The sequence below is a fragment of the Orcinus orca genome, chromosome 4 (genome assembly GCF_937001465.1).
Source record: "Orcinus orca chromosome 4, mOrcOrc1.1, whole genome shotgun sequence".
NCBI classification, from domain to species: domain Eukaryota; kingdom Metazoa; phylum Chordata; class Mammalia; order Artiodactyla; family Delphinidae; genus Orcinus; species Orcinus orca.
The window spans coordinates 48,407,738-48,435,509 of NC_064562.1; the positions used below are offsets into that span (position 1 = coordinate 48,407,738).

At 45.3% G+C, this 27,772-nt stretch overlaps 1 protein-coding gene across 1 annotated transcript in view; it reads left to right on the forward strand.

The window, feature by feature from the left end:
* Nucleotides 1-5,741: 5,741 nt before the first annotated feature.
* The window catches only part of SCARB2 (scavenger receptor class B member 2), a 68,306-nt gene continuing 46,275 nt past the window's right edge, over nucleotides 5,742-27,772 (forward strand). The window contains exons 1-2 of the mRNA XM_004280185.4: nucleotides 5,742-6,199; nucleotides 25,016-25,173. Coding sequence (XP_004280233.1) covers nucleotides 6,083-6,199; nucleotides 25,016-25,173 — 275 coding nt within the window. The 5' untranslated portion in view covers nucleotides 5,742-6,082. The remainder of the gene's footprint in view (nucleotides 6,200-25,015; nucleotides 25,174-27,772) is intronic.

The window sequence follows — 27,772 nt, forward strand, 5'->3', positions numbered from 1 at the left end:
GAACACTGACCCTCACGCAGTCCCCTCTTCACTGCCCATTGCCCCGTTCTACTCCCACTCAGAGATACTGAGTAAAGTTGACTTTCTCATATGAGACAACTTCTAACCGTGGAATACATCATTAAGGAATAACTGTAAACTCTTGTGTGGTTTACTTAGCACAGATTTCGTAATGTGCAGGAATCAGACAGCCCTGATATTTCATTATACACTGGCTTGCCACACTGAGTTGAACGGCTGTCAAAACACACAACCCAAGCTTCGTTTGCTTATAGAAAGCACCACCAAACCACCTAAAGTGACGACAGATTAGAATGCTTTTCACATGAGAGCATGCGTTGAGGATTATCTCTTTAGCCATTTTGTGGTTGAGGGGAACCTGCAGCTCATTCCTGGCTCGCAATTCTAGTCCATCAAGTCCAGGCAGGCGGAAGTATTCTCTCTCTCAAACAGTGAATTCTGATCCACTGCCGCTCCTGAGGGGCATGGTTGCCCATGTGACCGAGAATGATGGTACTGCCACAGCTTCTTCCATTTTCCCTGCTTTCCTTTTGCTCTTAGTAAACACGAGGCCAGAAATCCCAAGCAATGGTTAAGTGGCTAAGAGCCCAGCTTGAGTGTCTGACAGACTCAGACTTCAGGACTAGTTTGCTTCGTACGAGCCATGTGACTTTGGACCACTTTGTCAACCTCTTTGCTTCAGCTGCCTCATCCTGACAAAAGAATGTCCACTTCAGGGGGCATTATGCGTGTTAAATGAAGTAACGCGAGTCCAAGACCTAGCACAGCGCTTGGCACATTGTCCAAGCAGCAGGTCGAATTGTTGACATAGTAACCGATTTTTGCCCAATATTTCTTTTTTCCTCTTTTGCTCCCCTGCCTCCCCCTCTACCCACCCCGCTGCCCCGCCAACCAGTCTCAGTTAGAGAGACTCTGCTTGTGGTTTCAGGGAAGGGAAGGGAACAAGACAAAAAAGTTGTCTCTTCCTAGTTGTTGTTTCAAATACTCTGCAGCCTTAGAGGAACAACAACAACAAAAAAGAAACATGGATTTGAAGAGGGAGGTTCTCATTGTCCCACAAACCCCAACAGAATCAGACCCAAACCCAAACCCAACAAACTAGAAAAGATTCCCCTCACTTGGGGTACAAAGATGATAACAGGGAAGCTATAAGATTTCTTGGTTGGATGAGACAGCAGATGGGCCCAGGACAACCTCCCGGATTCCCTCTGCCTTGATTTGCTGTGTGATAGCATATGAATGGTAAAGCAGCTCTAATCCAGGAGCCTGTAACTGGTCTCATAAAGAAGTTGTGTAAATGTGAGAAGTTTGGGGTGCTTGTTAAGTGGGAAGGGAGGTGACAGAAATTCTTTCTTATGGATCCAACATTGCTCAGGGTTAGGGATGCTCCACAAACATTTAGAAATAAAAATACCAGATCACGAGGGTGTGATAGTACCTTTTCTAGATCACCTTCAAATCATAGTAAGAAAGCTAAGAGTTTAGATAACCTCTTGGAGCCAGGCCGATCACAAAGTAAGTAAGGCCTGGGGCCACCTGCATCCTTTTTCAGGCTCCTAAAATAATGAATAGATAACAAAATATGGTATTTCAGTTATCCCTTATGGCATAACAAACCACCCCAAAACGTAGTTGCTTAATACACAGCCATGCATTGGCTCCCAATTCTGCAATGTGGGCAGGGCTCAGCGGGACAACTCATCACCTCTGTTCCGTGTGGCATATGCTGTAGTCATCCGGGAGCTTGGATGAGCTGTGATCCCCTCTCCTTCTCCGGGGTCTCTTTCCACGTGGCTTCTCATCACCCAACGGTCTAATCTGAGCTTCTAACATGGCGATTGGATACCAAAAAGGTAAAGGAAGGAGCTGCCTAGACCTAGAACGGGCACACTCCCATCAATTCTGGCACATTCTACTGGTGCAGGCAGGGCACAGGGCCAGCCCAGATTTAAAGGGAGGGGAATAAACGCCACCTTTGACTGGAGGAGCTGCAGGAGCCTACAAAGAAAGGAAGACTTGCTGACAGTCACATTTAGAAATTATTTCCCACACAGGGTTGTAACACCTGTGGCGTATTCTAAATGTTTACATTGAACACATCGACACTTTTAACATAACCGTGTACAGTGACTACATGATTAACCTCCTTTGAGTATAATATCAATATTTTAAATTGAAGGTGGGGCCCAAAGAGTCCTTCTTGCTTCTCCCTGACTCAGTCTGTTGTCCTGGCGCCTGTCTTAGACTCTGTGAAGGAAGTTCTTTCTTTTCTGAGTCCTGAATGATTGTGTCATTTGCAGTGGGCACCAACAGTCATTCATTCACAAAGGCACTTGTTCGTCTCAAGTTCTTGTGCTTCTGATTTTAGGTGTAGAGGGGTCCCTGGGGAAATTCCTGACTGTCTCCCTACCAGGGCATCTGTATCCCCATCCAACCAGTAGCATCAGTAACCCCTTCCTCCACTGTCTGACCCTCCAGAGTGTGAGAGGAGCTTAATGGTCCGTGTACCTGCCATGCAGCAGCTACCCCTTGTATGTAGAGATGGAAGCTCATCGGGAAGGGGAGATGATTCAACAGCACAAAAAAACCCAAACGTAAGAGTGCCAGTGAGCAACGGAGGTGACGCGTCCGACAGAGCAGAAATGAGGAGGAGGTCTCAGGAGCTCTGGAAGCTTGTATGAGAATCTGGGGGGCTTTGGGCAAAGTCCCTGTCAGTAGCTGCCACGGGATGGAGAAGATGAAACCGAACAGAAAGACAGCCAGGCCAGGAGCTCAAAAGTCGTCAGCTCTTTACGTTAGGAAAGAATTGCTGTGGGATCACAGATTGCTATTTTGGGAACATGAGTTTGTTTGTTTTTCTAAGCTGTTTATATTTTCAGTAATTTAGGTCCTTTTTGTTCTCTCTTAGTGTTTAGTACATTTTAAAAATGCTAGTCTGGTCAGCTGTGCTAAGAGGAACCAAGAAAGAGGTTTTTGTCCAGTTTGGACCAGAGTTTTAAAGGGGAAGCAGTTTACCAACCACGTGACGAGGTGGAGACAAGTGCCGTTGCTGGAGTGAGAGAGCCTCAAAGGGAAGGTACACCGAGAGCAACTGAGTTGGAAACTGTGGTTTAGATGCTCCCCCCACCCCGAGATGTGTTTATCAAATCTGGGTCCATCTCTCCATCCCTACAGTCTGTTACTCCCCTAGTGGCCCAGACAAGAGGCAAGAAGAGACCTCAATGAACAATGAGAAGGAACAGCACCCTGGGATTGGTGGCCCAGGGCTGGAGTGGGCTGGTCACCATGGAGTTTGCCCTGCAGAATGCAGCCAGCAAACAGAAAAGCTGGTCTTAGTCTGGAGACGGGGGAGGGGTGTTCAATGTTAGCAGGAACCACGGGGTGCCAAGTACTCAAGCAAGCAGGTTACCAACTCTTTTTTCTAGTTAATGCAGGAGAGGACACACACAGGCTGCAGAGGATCCCGACCAGTGCCCAGCAAGGGGATGAGTGAGGGTTACTGGGGCACAGGACAGAGCTCAGGTAGATAGCTGGAATCTAAAGCAGAGACAGGGTCAGAACAGGCCATTATCACGGCAGAATTGGGGGTAGGGAAAGGCTGCTGCTGACGGCATGAGGACTGGGGACCGCCCAGGCATCCTGGCCGTGAGGTTTGGAGGAGCTGAGTCATTCCAGACTCCACCCAGGCCTGGTTCTCTGGGACTGCTGCTCAAAGACCTTTGGTAGCTACAGATGGGTAGAACTGGGATTGGGCAGCCACTGTCACTGCCAGAGTCACGGGCTCAGGCCTGCCCTCACGGTCTGCTCCAGTTATCTGAAACCTAGTAACATGCCCCAACATAGTGGCTTAAAACAACAATAGTCCTTTATTTTGCATTTCAAGCAGGGCAAGGCAGAGACCACTCTGCTCCATGTGCCTGGGGCCCATGACTTAAATGGTTGGGGACAGCAGGGGGCTGGCAGGGCATCTCCCTGTTGTCTCTCCCCTGTTCTCTCCAGCATGGAGGCCTCAGGGTAGCTGAGCTTAGTGGTGGCTCAGGGCACCAAGAGCTACCATTTCCAGAGGCCCAGAGAGAAGCTGCAAGGTGTTTATGATCTATCTTAAGAAGTTCCAGGATATAGTGATTTAGTGCTTTCCATCCCTAAATCCAGCCCAAACTCAAGGGAAACGGTATAGACCCCACTTCTCAATAGAAGGAGTGTCAAAGAATTTGCCACCATTTTTAATGCATCACAGCATCTCACCAAGTCGTCAGCAAAGTCTCCCAGCTGAACCCCCTGTTCCCAGATTCTCATTGATGGCAGCTGGGAGGCAGCAATGCACTGGGTAGAAAAAGTGAGCGCTTTGGAAGTCACCGGGCCTGCATTCTGGTCGAGGCAGGATTCACCCCTCAGCAACTGGTTGAGCTTGTTAGGTTACTCACCTCTCAGAGCCACGGTTTCCTTGTGTGCAAAACGGGAATACTACTACCATAGTGGACAAGAAAACGTACTCTCAGAACTTGCAGTGCAGAGCATAGCTGACCAATGGTCCTGTCCCAGCTGCTGAGCCCTAAAATCTATCCTCTGATCCTCATCCCCAGCTTGGTGCAGAGGCCAGTTTCCTAGGGCTGCCGCCAGCCCAGGCCTAATGGCAAGAAGCCTATTCCTGGGGGATGCTGGACTCCTGGGACAGGGCAGCTTGACTTAGGTTCCCCCAAGGCCTTGCTGAACTTTCTTAGAGCTTCACTGTAGCATAAGATGCTTCCTTCCATTCAGCCTTCCCTCCTCACCTCTCTCCTTCACAAAGGCCACACCTGCATCCCAGGTCCAGCTTCCTGTCCAAGTGCTCCCATCTGGCACTGGCTTGGGGGAACTGGGACAAACAGCCACAAGGCTGCTGTGGGTATTAAATAGGTGTGTGTAAGCACCTAGCCAAGGCCTAGCATATAGTTGATGTTCATTCAACTCATACTTCTTGAGTCCCTGCTGAGTGCGGACTTTAGCCTGGCTGCCTTGGGACATATTGGTGAGCAAAGCAGATGAGAACATCAGGGCCACCTGCTTGAAGCCTCTTGCTGACCCCACTGAGCAGGGATAAAGTCTCAACTCTCCTATGGGACACAAGAGCCCTTGAAAGTCTGACCCCAAGGGGCCTCCACACCTCTCATCCTACACTGCACACCTGAGCCTAGAGTCAAAAGTAACTTCTTTCCTCCTACAATCTTGCCTTTTCACCCCCAATGTCTGAACACAGCTTTTTCTTCTCCTCCAAATACCTCTTCCCTCCCTTGCACACACCCCTCACGTGACAAAAACCCTTACCCATCCCCCAAGGCCCAGTTCAACTGTGAGGCCCTAGGTCGCCGGGGCAGAGGTGTGGTAGGCACAGATCTCAGCACGCACCTCGTCAATGTTACATTGCGCCTTAATTGCGGTTCACAGTGTCCCCGCTAACTTGTGAGCTCGTCTAGAGCAGGCGCAGTGTCGTATGCATCCTGAATCCCCCGTGCTTGGCCCGCAGCTCGTATCTGAGGAGGGGGTAGAGCCGGGGAGGGCAGGCGATTTTCCGGGGTGGCCGCGGGGCCTGCGACGAGGGGGCGGCGGACGCTGCCGGGCGGGGATCAGGGAGCCGCTGGCGCTGGGGGGCCGCCGGGACTGGCCGCGGGTCGCGCGGGCCGAATCGCGGCAGCCGCTGCGGGGCACATGACTGCGGGCTCAGCCTCCGCCCCGCCCGCTTCCCCGCGCAGTTGCCGGCTGTCGCCTCCCGGGGCTGCGGAGAGCCCGGCCGGCGAGCGTCCCCGCCCTGCGCGCTCCCTTTCCCTCGTGAGCTGCGCCACAAGGGCGTCGCGGCTGCCCCGGCCAGGGAAAGCGAAACCAAAGCGCGCCTTCCACTCCCCATCGGCCGGCCGGGGGCAGTGGGGCCGCGCTTGTCCGGCCGCGGAGCCGGGAGCCAGGCGCATCGGCCGGGCCGCAGGCGCCCGAGGGTCCCGGGTCTTCCGGCCGCTACTGCGGCGGCGCCTCCCTCCCTCCCTGTTTCCCGTCCAGTCGCCGGCCGCCGGGCCCGTGAGCGGTGCGCGGAATGGGCAGGTGCTGCTTCTACGCGGTGGGGACGCTGTCTCTGCTTCTGCTGGTGACCAGTGTCACGCTGCTGGTGGCCAGAGTCTTCCAGAAGGCCGTGGACCAGGCGATCGAGAAGGTGAGGCGTGGCCGGCTGTGTGTGTGTGCGTGCGCGCGCGCGTGTGTGTTTGGGAGGACACTTCCAGCCCACCCTCCCTCTGCTAAACCTTGTTCAGGGAGGATCTGCACCCCGGCGAACCCTCTAGACTAGAGCCCTGCTCTCCTCCTTGTCTTCTTGGGGTGGGTTGGTAAGGGTTAAAGAAGGAGGAGAGGAATGAGAACGCTTCTGTTCCTTTTAGAATAATAAACGAGACTACGGATCTAGACTTTTAAAGAATTCACTTCTCTTCTCTTGTCTGCATCCCCGCCCACCCCGGGCCCTCCCTACGCCCCAATTTCTGTTGGGCCCAAACTCATTTCCCTCCCACTTCATGAAGAAACAAAACTAAATGAAAGACCCCACAGGTGTGTTGGCTGCTTGCTGTGGCCTTGGAAGTGATGTGGGGTGGGATGCGAAGCGGGTGTGTGGTCTATGGTGTCCTTGCCTTCCTGGGCTGAGCCCACGCTTGGTAGCCAGGCCAGGCCTTTGGGCTGGGTGACTTTCCAGTCCATCAGAGTCTGTGCTTACCGGCCGACTTAGATGTTTGATACCTTGTACCAGCAGTCTGTGTTGCTTTGTTTCACCGTGGATTCTTGCTCTTCTCAAACAGCCGTAAGCTTCAGGCAGAGATGCATTTAGATCCTTAAAAGAATCTGAGCCCATCTCTTCCCCCTAGATGTGTATTCTGGAGAGCTGGTCATTTCAGATTTCTCCATCCTATGACTTCACCAGTAGTCATTTCTCCTGCCCTTTCACCCACACCCACCAACCTGTGTGGAAAGAGGAACCAGAGAGAGTTAATGGGATCGCTTTTTCCTTTAAAAAAAGATTATTGGAGCAGCCTTTCTTGTTAGCACCCGCAACTGCATGCCTAATTTCTTCCACTGGTTGACACTTGCCGTTGGCCAGATAATAAAAGCCCCGGGCCTCCTCCAAGATTGATCACTGCACTCCCCGTTAGCAAAATTGTTTCGTTCCAGGTGGCAAAAGACATATTCCTTTAATAGAGGCTTTTCTAAAGGCCATCAGTTACTTGAAATCTGACAGTTAGAGGCAACTTAAAAAAAAATGCCACAGCAAAGCATAGTTTAATTTTTTTAAAGTTCACATTGCCAGTGGGAGACAAGGCCCACTGTCTGAGCTGCTCAAAGGCCATTCATTGTTTTCTCTGAGCACCCATGTTCAAAGAAAAAACTAAACTGAATCTCTCCACGCTTGTCCACCTGCAAATCCATGGCAAGATTGTTTAAGGAGGTAACCTCTTGCTTGGGTGACTAGAGTTTAGCAATCCAACTGCAGCCAATTGAATTTTCTTGTGTGGCTTTGAAAGGCTGTTTCAGGAGAGCCCTGTAGGTTGAGTGATCTCCGCCGTGTCTCAGATATTATCAGCCTTCTGATGCTCTGTGGGTGTACATTCATGGGCGTTGCGCAGGGAGGATGCTGGGGCGGTGTGGGCTGTAAGGCAGCTTGGCTGGGGCTTGAGTTGGTGTTGATATTTGGTAATTGGCTTTTAAAGGTGGTTTTCTCCATGAGGAATGGACTCTGATCTGACTGATAAATTATAGTACAGAGGAAGTGAACTTTCAGAATTGCCTCACCCTGTTAAGGAATATCGCACAATGTGGTATGTGAAACTAAATGACAGGGCTAGTTTCTGTGGACAGGTGTGGGAATATTGTAAGGCAACCAGAGGTCACGCATTACCATCATTACCATTCTGCTTTCCCGGATCACCTGTAGGATGGTAGCAAGAGGTGGCGGGAAAGAGGAAGGTCTCTGCAGGTCAATTCGTGGGCATGAATCCTGGCTCCCCTGTGTACTAGCTAGGTTACCTTTGGCTGGTGCATAACCTTTCTTGATTTTAGGTTTTTCCATCTGTAAATGGGGATAATAACAACTCCCGTAGATAGAAGGACTATAAGAATTATTAGAGAAAATGAGTGTACTTTTCATGGGGTATAGTTAGTATGTATAGTTATTTGTAAATGATACCAGTTTTATTTTCGTTAGAAGGCACGTAAGCAAAGAAAAAATACATGAGATTTGAGGTCAGGCACCCTATGTTCAAATAGTAGCCCTGACATTTCCAAGCCTTCTGCCTCTGGGCAAGTTACTTCTCTGAGCCTCAATTTCATTCCTCGGAGAAGTGAGGATGTTAGCCATCTTGGGCACAGCAGTGCGTTTACCGTGAAGGTCACGAAGCTCACGCTTTGGGTCCCTCGCTTGCACAGGCCCTTCCAAAGCCTTCTACCTAGTTCTGTATCCAAAATGTTCTTTTCTTAGGGAGGGCCCCCACACCCTGTACGAGCTTCACACAAACCCAGGATCTGCCTCTGTGTGTGCTGTTGTGAGACCAAGTGAGGTAATCGGAGCACAGTATCAGGCACGGAATAGGTGATCAGTTATGGCTGCCATCATTCTTTCCATTAACGTTGTTATGGAAAATTCATTCATAACTTGACTTTAATATACTTGTAATATAATCCACTCTGATACTCCCAGTTCTTAATTTTTTCATTTGAAGACTGTGTCCTGTCTTGTCTACATCAAAAAGAGAAGAGAGAAAAAGGATGAAAATCAAATGAGTAGGTTGGGTTAATTGTGAGAAGCTTAGTAACATAATTCCTATTAGAAGAATTTGTCTCATGTGGTAATTATCTTTGATCCCACAGTAGCCAAGGGTGATTGAAGGGAGATTTTAATTTTGGCCATTGAATAGAGTGGAAGGAACCAAGACAGTTTGGTTCCATTCTTGGCTTGTTATATTATGCCTTGCATTGGGCAAGCCCTGTAATTGTTTCTCTCTACTTTTCTCAATTGCAGAAGAGGCAGAGTAATGCTTCCCTCCTTGGCCCACACCCACATCCTGGGGGATACTCTGAGCATTAACCAGGCCTTCTCTGTCGAGCATTTTAACCTCCCTGAAGACAGAGCTTTGCAGAGACCTAGCAATCTCTTTTCCTCCCTAGAACCTGGAAGGGCAGGATTTTAATGTGACATTTCATCTGGTAATCCTGCTAATTGTTCTGACACCTAGTGTAGTGCCTGGTACATGGTAGGTAGCTAAAAAGCCTGCTGCCTCACTTTTGATCATTTTACTTGAAAGAACAGTGTCCTAAGAATCAGCAGAACTTGGTTAAAACTCCTTTTTCTGTCACTAACAAATACTTGGATTAAACTGGACAAGCCAAGTAGCAAAGTATTGAACCTCTCAAACCCTTAGGTTCCTCATCTTGAAAATGGGGGTAATAAAAATGCCTACCTTTGGGTTGGTGCAAGAATGAAATAAAAGGATTGATGGAAAGCATATAGCACAGTCCCTCCCAAGCACCTGACTTTGTTATTGTTATTTGTATAGGCAACATATTTGTACAGACAACAGTAAACATTTGTTATTGTTTCCAGCTATTCGTTTCTCATCTAGGAACTGAAGCTTATATAGTAAAGTTCCTTCTAGCTTCAAATTTCTGAGATTCTATGACACAGGCATATGACCTGTGCTTGAGAACAACTCTGCAGCTCAGGATATTAAATTTGCCTTTAGGCTTGTTGACGGTTTAAACATCTCCCAGAAATTAGGACACAGAGCTGGCCAAAGTCAGGGCTGGCTAATAAGAGATGGGCTGGCAAGGGAAGCAGTGAGAGGGCAAGAGACTGTTGACACTTTGCTTCCTATTCACAGACCAAGGAAGAACGATAGCCTTAGGTCTCAGCGATGAGACAAACGGGACAGATTCCCTTACCCTTTGCCAGAACCTGAGTCTCTGGGCAGGTACCAGCTGGCCTCCATCGGGAGCCAAAGCAACTCTGGAGCTGTTCTAGTGCCTCAAGAAATAAAATATAATCACTGATAATTTAACCAAGTAACATTGATTGGTGAATATGTGGGGTCTTTTTTAAAGTCAAATGAGTAAAACATCTTCATTGTTGTTTATGTAAAGACAATCAAGTATATGTAATCTTAAAGGGCTCCTTCTTGCCCGGCTACCTCATCTCCTTAGCTGTCTCTTTTCAGAGTTAAGAAGACATAGAATCTTAGATTAAGAAAAAAACCTTAGGCATCACTTAATCTGTTATTTTCTAGTCAAGGAAACTGAGACTGTGTCAATTTTGAAATGGATGGTGGTGGGTATCGAATTACCTTTACACCTATGTGGCACTGGATACGTTGCCTGTGACAGTTCTGGCTTATTTACACCTGTTATCCCGGAGCAGTTACTAGCACCTTCTTTCCTTTCAAAAGATTCGTGGTGACAGAAAATTCTACCCTCCCATATCACATCGTCCTCCACTTCTTGGCATTAAAGAGGGGCAATGCTCTCTGAGGAAACGAGGCACCCTCACGCGAGCTCAGGAAAGAGCTAGCCGTAGGGGCTTCCCTGGTGGCGCAGTGGTTGAGAGTCCACCTGCCGATGCAGGGGACGCGGGTTCGTGCCCCGGTCCGGGAGGATCCCACATGCCGCGGAGCGGCTGGGCCCGTGAGCCATGGCCGCTGAGCCTGCGTGTCCGGAGCCTGTGCTCCGCAACGGGAGAGGCCACAACAGTGAGAGGCCCGCGTACCGCAAAAAAAAAAAAAAAAAAAGAGCTAGCCGGCTTTTTATAAAGCCGGAAGAGGAAGCTCATAGAAATCGAAGGGCAAGAACCACAGCACAGTCAGGCCTCCTGCCAATCCAGTAGAAACTGGAAAGTCAGCAGGACCAGGCACACTCTGTGTCTCCCACGCGTTCCTCTGCTTTTCCCACCAACCAGCTTCCTCTGTTTCCTCTGGCCCAGGCTGTTTCCTCATCTGGACCTTCCCCAGCCCTGACCCTATATGACTCTTCAGCTGCTGAGCCTCCCATGAACATGCTTCATCTCTCAGTTCCTTCATTCCAGATTCGTGATAGAGTCATGTGATTGGCTCAGCACAAGCAGAAACCATAGATCTGTAAACAGAGGCCGTATCCTTGCCAGATTCTTGAACTCATAAGCAAAATTATCCGACTCCTCCCTGGCTTTTAGAAACATGATCTGGTGACATCAAAATTATATTATGTTTCTTTCAGCTGTTACTAATTCATGGTGACCGTGCGTGCATTCATTACTAATGGTTAAGACAATGGAGGAAACCAGTAGTTCTCAGTGTTGTCCCTAGACTCTAGGGAACCACATCAGAATCACCTAGGGAAATTTAAAAAATAGAGACCCCACCAGCCCTGCTGAATCAGAGTACTTCGGAACAGCACCCAGGTCAAAGAGCTAACCATGAAGTCTGTGACTGGTTTGGATGGTGATTATGTTAACCCATGTCTTCACTCCTTGAGATGACAATTCTTTTTTTTTTTTTTTAACTTTGTATTTTATTCTTTATTTTTGTTTATTTTTCTGGTAAAAAAAATACATGCCATTGTAAAAAGTCAGACAATAAAAATTAATAAAAGAAAGATTACCACTGTTACATATATTGTTGATTAATCCACATTTTTTCATTGTGCATATATAGTAATACATATACTTTACAGAAATGGGGTGCTTCTATTTATTTTTAATTTATTTTTAATTTGCTGTATTTATTTTTAATTTCAACTGGTATGACTAACATATAAAAGAGTTGATAATTCTAGTTGAGGGCCATTACTCTTAGTAATTACTATTATTCTGCACGTTTACATTAAAGGACATATCTTTAGGGAGGGAGGGGAAGGTTCTAGATTGTGAGAATCGTTTTTGTTTTCTTGTTGAATAAAGTACAAGATTTCATTGTCGGGCCGCAGTGAAGGGGCCATCTGTTCTGCCAGACACTTGCTTGTTTCCTAGGGAGGAATCAGCAGGTGGGATTATAAGATCATTAATGAAAACACAGGATGTTGGCCAAGTGACTGGGCATTAATGGCCTATATCATCAAGATATATACTCTATATACAGGATACATTACATGAAGCGACTGGTTTTTTTTTATCAAAGCTGGTAACTAGTCAAAAGCAACCGAGGAAAATAAAGGCTACTTTCAGTGTTTGCTCTCTATATCCAAAAGCACTTTTAGGTATATTCTTTGGCAGTCATCTGTTTATTTAGCAAATATCAATATTTAATGAGTGTGAACCATTTGTGAGGCGGTGTGCTAAGAGCTATGGATACAATAGTAAATGAGACACAGTCCTTACTCTTATGAAATTTATGATCTAATTCAGAGTTTTGGGGCTCAGACCCTTTTATTCTCTTAACAATTATTGAAGACCCCAAAGAACCTATATTTCTGTGGGTTATATCTATTATTTACAATATTAGAAATTAAAACGGATACATTTTTAAAACACAAGAATACACAAACACATATTCCGTTAGCTGTCAGAGCGATGACATCATTACAAGCTGTGTGACCTCTAGAAAGCTCCTCTGTATGCTCCTGAAAGAATGAGTGAAAAAGGAAGATTATGTCTTAGTATTATTAAGGAAATAGTTTTGACCTTGGGGAACCCCCTGAGAGGGTCTTGGGGACCCCCAGAGGTCCTCAGACCACCCTTCGAGAACTACTGATCTGGTTTTCATTTAATTAATTTTGTTGATTTTTAGAATAATTTAAAAAATAACATAATGTCTCTGCTTTACTTCTGTAAGGCCAGTTTGGAAGCTATATTATTAATGTTTTCAAACCACCAGGATTTTGTTTAGTTTGTTATTGGGTTGGCCAAAATGTTCATTTGGTTAGTGAATGTTCAATAAAGTTCTTGGTGAAAATGAAAAATGTGTCTTTTATGTTTACTTAAAACCGAACGCACTTTTTGGCCAATTCAATATATGTTCATATGTCCTTTTAGTTTCATTAGTCCAGTGTGAAGGATAGTAGTTTGGGCCATTGGTGATGCAGGTTCAGCAAATCTCCTGTCTTTTCCTGCATGTGAAACAAACTAGACTAGAACATAAGCAGCTCCATAATTGAATTCCTTGATAATTCCCCTCTAGCTTCAGCCCTGCCAGGGATTTTCTATTCGTATGACACAATTTAGTATTTAAAGCTAGCCTGAAAGCTCTCTTTGAAGGTAGGGGTCCTGCCTTATGTAGCTTTGTATCCTCTTCCCAACCTGCTGAATGAATGTCATACAAAATAGATGGTCAGGGCTTCCCTGGTGGCTCAGTGGTTGAGAGTCCGCCTGCCGATGCAGGGGACACAGGTTCGTGCCCTGGTCCGGGAGGATCCCACATGCCGCGGAGCGGCTAGGCCCGTGAGCCATGGCCACTGAGCCTGCGCGTCCGGAGCCTGTGCTCCACAACGGGAGAGGCCACAGCAGTGAGAGGCCCGCATACTGCAAAAAATAAAAAATAAAAAAAAGATGGTCATTAAACATTGTGTGGATGAATGGAAGAACGAAAACTTAACCTCTTCAGGATGATTTTGTTTGTATATTGTTATTTAGCTTCACATTTTTGTTCCGCTCTGTAGGCCAGTGGTCACATTTGCCTCACTAATAGTTTATACCTTTAAAATCTGGAAAATTCACCAAATAATCCAGCTTTCCAGCTTCTCCGGAAACGTGTGGCTGTTTTGCAGTGCTGACCCCATCACAGTCCTCTGTGGCAGCAGCCTGGGCAGAATAGAGGCTGCTAACCTCCCTCCCTGTTCCCACCACGGTCACACCCCTGTTGTCCCCTGACTGCAAGGCTCAGTGAAAATGCCCTTTGTCATGGTGCTTGCTCTGCTGTCTTTCATAGAGTAGAGAAATATCTGTTTGTGTTTGATGCTCTTTACCAAAAGAAGGAAAATGAAAGATAGCCTGTGTTTAACAAAATGTGTTTAACAAAAATGGGAGAGGGCATATTTCTGTGTAGAAGTGAATATTATTGCTGGGATTTGGCCTGCAAATATGTACAAACCTGTACCTGCTTCACTCATTGACCTTTCCCACGGGGCTCCTTTGGCATCTGAGTTTTATACTCTTTCTAGAGAAAGCAAGGCAGAATGCCATTGTTATGGGAATGTAATCATTACTCTTGCAAGTCCCATTTTAAGGATATTACTTTTAATACTATATTTCTGATAGTCCACAGTAATGGAGGGAAGAGGAGACGTAGAACATTACTTATTTCATCTTTGAGAGATATAATCACAACCAAACAGATTGTAAAAGAATGACTGGCTCCACAGGTTATACACAGAACCCAGCATGATTGTCACGGCCACACTTCTTATTTATTCACATCTTAAAACACTTTCTCTCATCCACTCCTTCAGCCTCTTCCCCCCAACACCCCGCTGACTGGAATCCACATATATTTCCCCAGTTTTCACCTGGTCCTTTTGATTAAGTTTCTGTCTGGTGGCTGCTTTTTCTTTAGGCTGGCAGTTCTCAACCTTGGTTTCACATTTGTAATTACCTGGAAGCGTTTAAAAAGTCCTCTAGTGTGTATTTTGTAGCAGGAGCTTTTTCAGGATAACTCTTCCATCTTCTTGTCTTGTATGTAATTTTTTTTTTAAGGGTCAAGTTTTTTTTTAATATATATAAATTATTTATTTGTTTATTTTGGGCTGCATTAGGTCTTTGTTGCTGCGCGCGGCCTTTCCCTAGTTGTGGCGAGCGGGGGCTTCTCTTCATTGCGGTGGCTTCTCTTGTTGTAGAGCATGGGCTCTAGGCGCGTGGGCTTCAGTAATTGTGGCTCATGGGCTCAGTAGTTGTGGCTCGTGGGCTCTAGAGTGCAGGCTCAGTAGTTGTGGCACACGGGCTTTGTTACTCTCCGGCATGTGAGATCTTCCCGGACCAGGGCTTGAACCCGTGTCCCCTGCATCGGCAGACGGATTCTTAACCACTGAGCCACCAGGGAAGCCCCCCTTGTATGTCATTTTATAGACAGAGTAGCAGCTTACACATAGACTAACATTTGAACCTCAACTGTCAGATCTCATTAGCCGAAATCGTTGGAGTTGCAATTAAAGCAAAATGAGTTCAACAACAGTGACATTAAAAAAAAAAAAAGCCAAGGCATTTGTTCTTGAGTTAAAATAAGGTCAGAGAATAAGGGTAGAATGTTAATGGCAGTGTATTTCTTTTCCCTCAACAGAGAATTTAAAAAGGTAAATAGTGCAAATTACATACATTAATTACTTACATTAATTAATTAATAAGAGTCTGCATTGGGTTTGCTTAATTTCAGGGAGAAATTTTTTAAATAATGCACACCAACTGGTGTTTTGATATATGGTGAGTTTTATTGATCTGGAATCCAATGAGAATCATCCACATGTTATTAGATCAGGTTCTCAAAGTTGGTCTGCATCATCTCTGGGTGAATTTAGACGGTGTAGATGGCAACATGGATGCTGAGTTTGTGTTTAATTATTAAGTAGCACTTTGTTGAACTAAAAGAACAACCAGCAGTGCTCTTGAAGCCTGAAAGTTTCCTTTAAAGTATTACTCACTCCCATCAAGCCTAATGCAATTCCCTGAGTGCTTATTTTTATCATCTGGACGTGGCTTATACCAGCATAGCTGGTTCAGCAGCCATCCTTGTGCTGCCTTCCAGAAAAAGCTGTGTCAGGCTGGCTTGGTTGTGTTGTATCTTGTGGCTGTACCAACTCATGTCAGCTCTCAGCAGAAGCAGCTAATCCAGCCCATACCTGGGGGAAGGTGGGCAGTTGAGTGTTGCTGGTGCTCAAAGGACCTGTCAGGGGATGACAGAGGATGGCAGGTGATGGGCTGCGTCAGGTCAAGCGCCTCAGACTTTATCCTGTGAGCAGTAGGGAGAGTGTCTGTCCTGATAGAACTCTCTGGAAGCTGATGTGGATAATAGCTTTGAAAGGGCCAGGGCTGGACAGAAGGAGACCAGTTAGGAGACTACCTGTTACCTAATTACCTATTAGGAGACTAGCTAATACTGAACAGTATTGTCTCAGTCCCCGCCGGTGCTGAAATAGGCACAGGAATAGAAGTGGAGAAGAGGAGGAGGTAAACTCAACAGGACTGAGTGATTACGGGAGACGATCATGAGTCCCTTGTTTGGTCACGTTGATGTTGAGCAGCCTGTGAGGTATCCAGATGGGGATTTTAGGATGAATCCATACAGTTGAAATGATCCAAATAATTTCAGGCATAAGCCCCTCTTTGGGCCCTGCACTGTTACATACAGGTCAGTTTTGTGTCCTTAGCTAAATGTCTTCTTGAAACAGGGCCTATGCTTGTTGGGCATAGAGAAAGCTCTCATTATATACATATTGGCTAATTAACTGAAAGGTAAGCTTTTCAGTCCAAATGATTAACTTGGCTGTTGACAGGACAGATTGACCATGTAACTTGATCATCTTTCCAATACCTCTTTTGATGGTAGTGCCACCATATTATGCCTGGAACAATTCATCATGTTCTGCAGTATCCAAAGTCACATTGTAAAACTGATTTGGGACCTTGCACTGATTGTTAATTTAGCATAAGTGGAAAACTCTGCTGGTTACAGGGTTGGCTAGTGGCCCAGGAAGGTCTCGGAGCCCAAGTGATGGTTTCTCTACAGTTTCACGGTCTTTTTGGGGGAGGTTGCCAGATAAAATGCAGGATGTCTAGTTAAACTTGAATTTCAGATAAACTACAAATAATATTTTAGTGAGTATGTCTGTGCAATATTTTGATTCATTTCAATTTATCAGTTGTTAGCATCCTCCCATATAGACGTCATCTCTGTCTCATACACTTTTTCTTGAATTATTTTAATGCAAGTTGCGGATATTACAGCACTTTGCCCCTGAATCCTTCAGCATTGCATCCTAAGAATTAAAGCATTTTTGACATGGCCTGTGCAATATTTGGGACATCCTTGGGCATCCTTTGTTTTTATTCACTAAATCTGGCAGCTCTACCCTGAGGGTGCGATGGTGAGGCCGCTGCTAGAGTGGCCAAGCCTGGGCTTTGCAAACCCACAGACCTAGACTTGGTGGGATTTCACTTGACTTACTGGCTCTGTGAGTTTGGGAAAGCCGGTGCCAACATTTCCTTGTCTGCAAAATGGGAATTCTTACCTTGCAGGGCCAGCGTAAGGCTTAGAGATCTTGTCCATAAAGCCCTAGCACAGCACCTGATTCCTGGAGACTTCCAGTAAGCAGCATTTTAGCAATGATAATCGTCCTTCTCTGAGCTGAATGTCAGGGAAGGAGATAAAAATAAAGAAGCAACTGTTTTAGAAATGTTGGCAGCTGCATTTATAAACTCCCCTCTGTTCTCTCATTCCCCTTCCCTACTTAATGTGTACACACACACACACACACACACACACACACACACACATGCACACGCACCACCCCACACCATCCACTCTGGGATTTACAGTGGGTTCCGTGACAGCCGTTTAGCAGGGGAAGAAAAGAGACATGTTAAAGGTACAGGAAAAACCAACACTCTTGAGAGCACGATTTGAATGGAATCCAAGGTGGTCTGAGACTTGTTTGAGTGTTGGAGTAACCAGGGAGAGGCCAGTGATGGGGGTGGAGGAGAATCCTGGGTTGTCACAACACCTGCTGTCACTGTGGCTCTAGCAAGCTGTCAGGGATTGTTCCTGTTAGTAGGTTTTCATTTGCTTTGTTTAGCGAAGGACTCCAGTCTACCAAATGTTTATTTCCATCCCGGAACTTCGTCATCCACTTGAAACTTGGAGGAACAAGTTCACATCAGACTGTCATGAGGACAGCTAGTCTTACCCTCCCTTCTGGGAAAGATTTTGCCTTTCTTCTTTCTGGGAACTCTTCCCCTTGTCTTTGGACTTTTTTGGCTAAGCTGGATACAAACCAGGCAAGATAAACTTGGGCAGTTAACCGTCTGTTCACTCACACTGACTGGCTCTTTTGGGGTTCATAATTCTGAGATGATTTTCTTCGCTCTAATAAATAAACGAGGTTGCAAATCCTTTTTTTTAATTGAAGTATAGTTGATTTACAATATTGTGTTAGATTCAGGTGTACAGCAAATTGATTCAGTATTATATATATATACACACACACATATATATATCTATATTCTTTTTTCAGTTCTTTTCCATTATAGTTTATTACAAAATATTGACAATAGTTCCCTGTGCCATACAGTAAATCCTTGTTGTTTATCTATTTTATATATAGTAGTGTGCATCTACTAATCCCATACTTCCAGTTTATCCCTTCCCACTCCGCCTTCCCCTTTGGTAACCATAAATTTGTTTCTATGTTTGTGAGTCTGTTTCTGTTTTGTAAATAAGTTCATTTGTACTACTTTTTAGATTCCACTAAATATTATATATTTAGAAATTATAGATTCCACTAAATATTATATGATTTAGAAATCATATAATATTTAACTTTCTCGGACTTATTTCACTTAGTGTAATAATCTCAGTCTCTAGGTCCTTGCACGTTGCCGCAGCAAGCCCTTTCTCACTGTGAAGTTCTTCACACACTGTGACGCTTGTCAGGAAAAGCTGGCGAGGAACACAGAGTGTTACATCAACCGTCCTGACAATAACAGGAAAAGAAATACTCTACAGCCCAGTGTGGCGGGTGGAGGCCCTTGGCGCTTGTGAGGGAGAACTGACCACAGCTGAGGAGGCATCGGCCTTACCTCTGTTTTGCAAGGACAGAGGAAAAGCTAGATGATGCTGGTTCTCTGTATCTGTTCCTTCTGCCTTGCCTTGGGGTCTGTAAATACATTTTGTAGAATCTGAGTTTCTTTCTTAGATTTTCACTTACAAAAAAAAAATGATAAGGGAACAGTTATTTTTTCTGCTTACAGAATTAGTTTACTTCTGTTGTAAAAAAAGTCCAAACAACGCAGAGAAACATCACAGAGAGAATGCGAGACCCTTCATAATCCTGTTGCATAGAGATAAAGGCTATTAGACGTTTAGTGTGGAGGCTTAGTGATTTTGAGGGTAACTAAAAGATTGAAATTGTAAAATTATCCATATATCACCCCCCTGGTTTCATGTTTGCATTTTATCTGCTAGTCTTGTCCACACTTAGGCATATTTTACATTGTCTGCTTTTACCATTTAACATAGATTATGAACATGTTCCTTAGGTCTTTGTAGTTTTTATCATTCTAATTGCTTTCTACTCCAGCCTGTGAATTATCATAATTCACTAAGTCATTCTTGTCCTGTTCAACATTTTGGTTATTTCCGATTTTATACTAATTCCTTGCTGTTTCAACCTAAACTGAATTTTATGTAGGGCTGGAAGAGAGAATCATGACTAAAGACTTTTTTTTTCCCCCTCTTTCATTGTTTAACATTTGTTGGGTTGTTTATATTTGAGCAGACTCCTGGAAGCGACATGATTCCTTTTTTTCTTTAGACTAAGTCCTGAAACCCTCTCATCCCCAACCTGAAGATGGTAATAGTCAAGATCGCAGTCACCATTTACTGAGTGTTTTGAGCATGGCCTGCAATAAGCGCTCTGCTGAATCTTCATTTCATCCTTACAACAATCTTAGCCAAACCCTCCTTCCCATGTATGCCAGTGTAACCTTCTGAAACATCTCTTGCCTGTGTCAATGCAAAATAGGCAACGTGGCACAATAGTTAGGAGTGTCAAATAAAAAACAAATCTGATTGTAAAGGGGAAAAGACTTTGCAGTAGGGACAAGGGGACTTGCATTAGGGAGAACCTCTGTGTGGTCTGCAGGGCCTCAAGGCTTAGCCAATAGGGTTTTCCTTTTACAGGGAGGAGTTCATGGGGCTGGGAAGGAGGGAAACCTAACCAAAGTTTGGGTAACAAACATTTTTCCCCCCAGCTTTATTGAGGTATGATTGACAAATAAAAATTGTATATATTTCAGGTGTACAATGGGATGCTTGATAGGCACCGTGAAATGATTACTGCAATCAAGCTAATTAATATATCCATAACCTCACGGAGTTAATTCTGTGTGTGTGTGGTGAGAACACTTGAGATCTACTGTCTTAGCAACTTTCAAGTGTACAGTACAGTGTTATTAACTATGGTCACCGTGCTGTACCGGCATTTCACTCCCATTGATCAGTGGGGTCAAGCTGTTCAGCTAATCATGATGAGGCAAAAAATGGGAATCTGGAGGGTCAGTGCCTAGCCTTGTCTTAGGTAAAGAGAGACATCTGTGAATCTAATTCACGTGGGGAAGGGTGTTTCTTTGCAGTCACCCATTTCCCGGAACACGGAAGCAGAGATTCCCGAACCATTACTGTTTTCCAGGGGCATGAGGCTCCGGTCAAATTCAACCCTGCCAGGAGCACAGGTTTGCAGTGAGTCCTGGGGTGGGAGGCTGGCTGCACCCTCTGCTAGCAAACCTCAGGCATTCACCTAACCTCTTTGAGCTCTGGTCTCCTGAGGGGTAAAATGGGGACGATGATTTCCCTCTTGTAGACTATTAAGGGGATTAGATGAGATAAAGTGGCAACATAATGCCTGGCTCTTGATAGTATTCTGCAGCTCAGAAACCTTCTATTCCCTCTCCTTATATATCATATAAAATCTAGACTCCTGGGACCCCAACCTACCTCTCTAAATCAATCTCCCTACTCCCTAGAAAACCCACACCCAGTCACATCTAATACCGTCCCTCCTCTGTATCTTTTACTGTCTCATTCTCCACATCCACTCTTTCTGATTAAGCAGAGGGCTCCAGGAGAGATGGACATGGAACAGGCAGGGAGGAAGGGCTCGCTCTGTCCAGCCACACAGGATAGTCGAATCAACCCCAGCTATCCGTAAGGAGCCCATCCCCATGACCTCCTCCGCTTGCCCAGTTTTTAATTCATTCTTCCTCGCTCACTTTAAGCACTACCTGTCTCCATCTCAGTTCGTAGAATCCATTGTCTGGTCACCACGGAGACCATTGCCTGGTATACTCATTGACCATTTATTACGGGCTGCTTTCCATTGTTGATTATCTTGCATGTGTGAATCACCATCCCCCAGATAGAGGGTAAACTCCTGGAACACAGAAACCATGTGTGTGTTGCTGGGTATCTCCTACCTGCAATGCCTGGCACAGACAGTGTTTGGCTGATTTGCAAGTATAGTTCTACACTTTGCAAGAAAACCGTGGGTATAGCACTGCTTTAAATAGTTGTTAGGAAAAGGGATCACAGAGACACACAGATTTTGCTTTCCACCCACAAAAGGAACTGGCTGCACTTAGCTCTTTAGCGTGCTGGACTACCAATAAGACACACAAACTAATAGCTGCTAGATCTATGTGTTTCTGATTCTAGTGAATCTGTATCTGAATTGCTTTCTCTGTATCTGAATGTGGCTGAAATGGCTAGGGAACACCCACTTCCTCTGGGTACCCTTTAAAGGCTCCTTGGACTTGTAGCTGTCGAGCTGCTGTTATAGGGCCTTGACTGTGGCTTTGTCTTTGACTGATCATGCCTTTCTTCTGCTCTTCTCTGGTTGTCTCACATCAATTTCTTCTCTCCCAGCATCTTATAAGCAGGAGTGGGGAGGAGTAAAGAAAAAATAAAAGACAAAAACCCTACTCTTTTTCTGTAGGTCAGCACCTTCTGTTTTGAGTAGCCAACTGTTAACCTAGTATGTTCCAATATAGTAGCTGCACTTTCCTTCTCATTTTTGGTTGCTAATATCACTGCTTCATGTCGATTCCAGTTAACCTCAATTTTTAGAAGATGTTTTCTGTCCTGAGCACTTTTTTTTCTAAGAAATTCCTATGTAATGTGTTATAGGGTTCAAAGGAAGGAATGATCCATCCAGTTAAGGGGAGGGTACTCAAGGAATTTGTGGAGGAGGGGAAATTATTGCCCTGCCTTTTTCTGGAAATTTCTGGATAAGAAAAAGAGGTTCTTTTTTTTTTTAATGTATGTATGTATTTATTTATTTATTTATTATTTGGTTGCACTGGGTCTTAGTTGCGGCAGGTGGGGTCCTTAGTTGTGGCATGCGAACTCTTAACTGCAGCATGCGTGTGGGGTCTAGTTCCCTGACCAGGGATTGAACCCAGGCCCCCTGCATTGGGAGCATGGAGTCTTAACCACTGTGCCACCAGGGAAGTCCCAAAAAAGAGACTCATTTTAATGAAATCAGATGACTTTGAAGGTATCTGTGGGCCTTCAAAATCCTCTAGAAGACAAATAATTATTATTTATGTGTTACACTTCTCATAGTTAACATACTAGTTTTAGGTAGGTTATATTCATGTTACTGAGCTGTTTCTAGGTGCTGTGTGTATACCTTATACCAGAGAAACTCTACCATATAACTTGTATAACTAAAATGTGTAGTAGGTTTATACCCATTTTATTAAAATGTTGTATGCTGAGGTGGGGTGGGAGAGTGGAGGAAAGGGGCGCTGGGTTCCAGACCCAGTTCTGACATGAAGCAGCTGTACAACCTTGACCACAGGCCCTTCCTTACCCTGCCAGGGCCTCTGGGTTCCATCTGCTAAGCCTCTCCAGGTATGCTGCCCTCTCTCTCCGGGCCCGACTCTCTCCCTTGTTCCTCCCCAGATAGCTAAGACTCCTGTTTAGAAGATAAGATAAAAAGACCACGAAACTCTTAAAAAAAACTGCCTAAAATGATCGGTTAGGCTGCTCTATGGCCAGGGCAGGGAGAGAGTAATGTGTGCAGGGGCAGGCGGGGTGGGCTTCACAAAGGAGAGAGTCTGAGCTGGACCCGGAGTTTGGAGGACAGGGGTTTCGTGGTTTGTCTTTAAATTTTTCTATCTCAACAATCTGATCTCAACTCAGTAAATCAGTACTGACAGTAAAGGCCAAGAATATTTCAGTAATGTGTTGTTTGGCTAGAAATCTGATGATTAGATGTTCCGAACTGATGCCAAACCACAAAGAGTCCCCAGTTCTATGACACGGCTGACTCATGGATGTGAACTGACTTCTAGCCCTCCAGATGACTGTTTTTGCTTTGACAAGCTTAGGTTTTCTGCATCCATTTATTCCGGTTCCACTTTGTTTTTCCCTGCAGAGATTCTTGGGATATTTTCCATTGAATAATAGTGTTATATCATCAAGTTCCCTTGCAACATTGCTTCTATTAAATTGGAGGCCTGAACTACTAAAAATTGGCATCCTGTTGTGTTCTGTGTCACAGGATGTTTTAGCATGTGATTTCTGTCATGTTTTGAAGCCGTCCCTCTGTTGATTGTCATTCAAATCCTCACCGCTAGAGGAGTGACGGGTGATATCAGGGGATGCTTCTCTTGCAATCTAGTTACTGTTTTACTAGTGGCCCTACATTGTCTTTATCAGCAGATCCCATTTTCCTCTTTTAAACATTTTTCTCAGTGTTAATTTTCTTTATTCATTATAAAAATTTGGAAAATACAGAATCTCATCCAGGAGAAAATAACAATGACCCAAATTCCAACATGCAGAGTTAGTCACTGTTTGAATTCTGGTTTATTTATTCTGTCTATGCTTTTATCCTTCTCGAGTACTTCAGTAATCTTAACTTTAAAAATGCAGTTTTTCTTTATTAACAAGTTAACTACTAGCTATTAGCTTTCTGTCTATTAACTTTGGGTGCTGTATTAATCAGGCTTCTCTTGCAATGCTGGGTAACAAACAACCCCCAAATCTCAGTGGCTTATCATAGTAACATATACTCCGTACTCCTTACGGCCAGGTTGGCTGCAATTTGAGCGTAGCTGGGTCAGCCGACTTAGGCTGGACTCCTGGCTTCATGTCTGGTCTACACGTTACCATTTTCGGGCCTTGGCTGAAGGATCAGCAACTACCTGGGACAGGGCAACAGAGGGTGGCTGGTGGAAACTTGCCATGCCTCTTAAGGCCTCAGCTCGAAGTTGGCGCTTTGCCATTCCACTCACATTCCGTTAATCAAATCAAGTCACTGGCCACACCTGAAGTCTGTAGGGTGGGAAGGATTCTCCTTCCATAGAGGGGCCGTGGTGCATTAGTTTGCGAGAGCTGCCATAACGAATACCACAGCCTGGGTGACTTGAACAACAGAAATTTATTGTCTCCCAGCGTTCTGGGTGCTAGAAGTCTGAGAGCAAGGTGTCAACAGGGTTGATTTCTTCTGAGGCCTTAGTCATGTTGGATGACAGCCCACCCGAATGACTTCATTTAACCTTTAGTTTCTCTTTAAAGACCCTATCTCCAAATACAGTCACATCCTGAGGTACTAGGGGTTAGGACTTCAATATATGAATTTTGGGGGGGGGTGGCAGGGACACAATTTAGACCATAATCCGTGGTAAGGGTGGGAAACAAAGGAAGGATTGTAGCCAAAGAATACCCTAAGCACTTAACCTCAGTGTGGCTTAGCTGTCTCACCATTAAAACAGGGACATGCAAACCTATGTTAGGGGTTTGTTGGGGATTAGATGAGAAAATGCGTGTGCAGCCCCTGGTGGTGAAAGTGGTAGAGCTGGGTGTGGTTCCACCTCAAATGGAAGAACCAAAGTAACCTTCTGGGGCCTCTCTTCCCGGTCTCTCATATGGGCGAGCTGGGAGCGCACGGAGCTTCTCAGAGTGGCCTGACTTCCACGGAAGCTGTCCGATCAGTAGACCCTTTGTGACGAAGCAAATAAGGCCTTTCGGGTGCTCAGACTGTGGCCTTGGTTTTGGGGATACCATGTTTCCACCCATGAGCTATGGCTCTAGCATCCTTTCTTTACCACAGATATTTATAGAAAACCTGTTGTGGCTCCTGAGGGCTGTGGGCTTCATATTGGCGTAAGGCATGTCCCTGCTCCCAAGGGACAGCAGCTGAATGCCTGTGGAAAACATAAGTGAGCCGGGAGGTCAAAGGACAGGGTGTCCCTCGTTCTGCCTCTGTGTTCAAAGCCAACTGCCTTACACTACGTAAATCCCCTTTTGGTTTTCTCCCCTAGAATATTGTGTTAAGGAATGGCTCGGAGACCTTTGAGTCCTGGAGGAAGCCCCCTCTGCCCGTGCACACCCAGTTCTATTTCTTCAATGTCACCAATCCAGAGGAGGTCCTCAGAGGGGAGACCCCTCGGTTGGAAGAAGTGGGGCCCTACACCTACAGGTGAGTCCCGACCCCCTCCCTGCCATACCAGCGAGAAAATGGAGCGACCCCCTGCTGTAGCCTGAGCCCCCGTCTCTTCCCACGAGCATCCTCTGTGTGCTGCGTGGGGGGCACATGTTCCGGCTACAGTTGTCTGAAATGCTGCTGGTGTTTGGCACACGTGTCAGTGGCTTTGTGGACCTGGCCAGACTCAGCCTGTTACGTTTAGAAACGCAGCTGCTTCCTCCTAAGGTGGCAGAATGTGGCTACTGAGCGACGGAGAGCTGCCCTCCACTCCCTACCCTTTTAAGGTCGTCCTGCGATTTTCTTTGGTGACTTTTAGGGTCTTTTCCTATTTCTCTCCGCCGCATCCCTAGTTTTAGACCAGTTCCTAGAATTCATTGTTGGTCTGGAGACAGGACTTTCTGTCTCTTCTTTTTCTTTTTTTTTTCAACTGAGGTATAGTTGACTTACAATGTTGTGTTACTTTCTGCTGTACAGCAAACTGATGCAGTTATACACGTGTATGTACATTCTTTTTTTATATTCTTTTCCATTATGGTTTATCATGGGATAGTGAATATAGTTCTCTGTGCTACACAGTAGGACCTTGTTGTTTTTCTGTCTCTTCATATTCACTCCTTTTCCCACTCCTCCAGAGTACAAGAGATAACCAGGTGGTAGGGTGGGTTAGGAGTTAGGAGCATTGCTTTAATCATTTTTTTGAAAAGATTAATAGAGGGAGATGCTGGGGGATCTTATGGTCAAAGTGTTTTCCCCACTGTTGCCGTATCCCCGCAACCCGCTAGGACAGTACACTGCCCCACACGCCTCTTTCCAACAAAGTTTCTCCTTACCAAGTTTAAAAAAAAAATAGTAGAGGAAGCAGACAGTGAGATCTTTCTTCTTCAGAACTGCTGCGTGGTAAAAATGCCTCACAATTCTATCGTAACCGATTGCTCAATAAATGGTTGCCCCCTGATTCATCTACTGTGAGTCAGCACTGTCTCAGCGCTGGACTTGAGAGATAAAAATCCCGATCCCTGCCTCAGGTGCTTATGGTTTGACCCTGGAGTCGAATGACCTGTTGTGAACCTCACTTCTGCCACTTACTAGTCCTCCGAGCCTCAGTTTCCTTATCTATAAAGTGGGGATAAAAATAGGACATCCACCATGGGGTTGTTATGAGGACTAAGTGAGTCAAGTATTTATAAAGTGCTTAGACTACTGCCTGGCCCAGAATTCACGCTAATTAAGTGTTTGATGTTATTATTAGTCTTAGGGGATTGTCTTGGTCCCTTCTGTGGAAATCAGTACCCAGAATTGTAAAGATGAGCTTTATCATTATATAGTAGAATTTTGAAAAATAAACAACACTTGGGTCGTCATTTTCAAAAGCGTTTTTATACCTTTAAAACCTCGAGAAACTCCAGGTACTGGGTAGAACCAGGCCTGCATTTGAGGCTGTCCAGCTTCGTGACAATTAGAAGTTGAGCCAGAATTAGGCTCTGAGCGTCCTGTTTGTTTGTTTTGCAGTTTTAACCATTTTTATGGTGATTTAAAAAAAAAACCCACATAAGATGTACCATCTTGGGCTTCCCTGGTGTTGCAGTGGTTAAGAATCCACCTGCGAACGCAGGGGACACGAGTTCAAGCCCTGGTCTGGGAAGATCCCACATGCCGCGGAGCAACTAAGCCCGTGTGCCACAACTACTGAGCCTGCGAGCCACAACTACTAAAGCCCGCACACCTAGAGTCTGTGCTCTGCAACAAGAGAAGCCACCGCAATGAGAAGCCCGTACACTGCAACAAAGAGTAGCCTCCACTCTCCACAACTAGAGAAAGCCCGCGTGCAGCAGCAAAGACCCAATGCAGCCAAAAATAAAAGGATAAATAAATTAATTAATTTTTTAAAAATTATTAAGAAAAAAAAAGATGTACCATCTTTACCATTTTTAAGTGCAGTTCAGTAGTGTTAAATATATTCACATTGTTGCAAAACAGACCTCCAGAACTTTTTCATCTTGCAGATCTGAAACTGTATAGCCATTAAATAACTCCTCTTTTCTCCCCACCCTGGGCCCCTAAGAACCAACATTCTACTTTGTTTCTATGAATTTGATTGCTGTAGATATCTCATATAAGTGGAATCGTACAGTATTTGTCTTTTTCTGGTTTTGTTTTGTAACTAAATTCCTTCCGGCGAGACGGATGACTTCCTCCCTGCAAGAATAAACTCACCTGATAACTAAAGAAAAACCCCAACAAACAGTCTTCCCTCTGGGTCTCCTGGGCCTGTTCCTGTCATCATTATCCTCATTGAGAAAAAGACATGGGTTCTAACCATAACCCGAGGAAACCCAGTGTTCCATTAAGACATCTTCTGGGCCATTGTGTCTGCTGCCTTAATATGCTGTTGTAGTTGTGGTCATGGGAATAAATAAATCCTAGAAATAAAATAGCGTCCAACTGTTACCATACTTCCTGCATGTTCCCATCTTAGAGGGACCTAAACTGACTCCTTAGGGAAGCCTGGGAACACCTCACAAGGGTCCTTAACCCTTGATCCATGGATCCCTAAGGGGTCATGGATAGAATTCCAGGTGGTCTGTGACTTGGG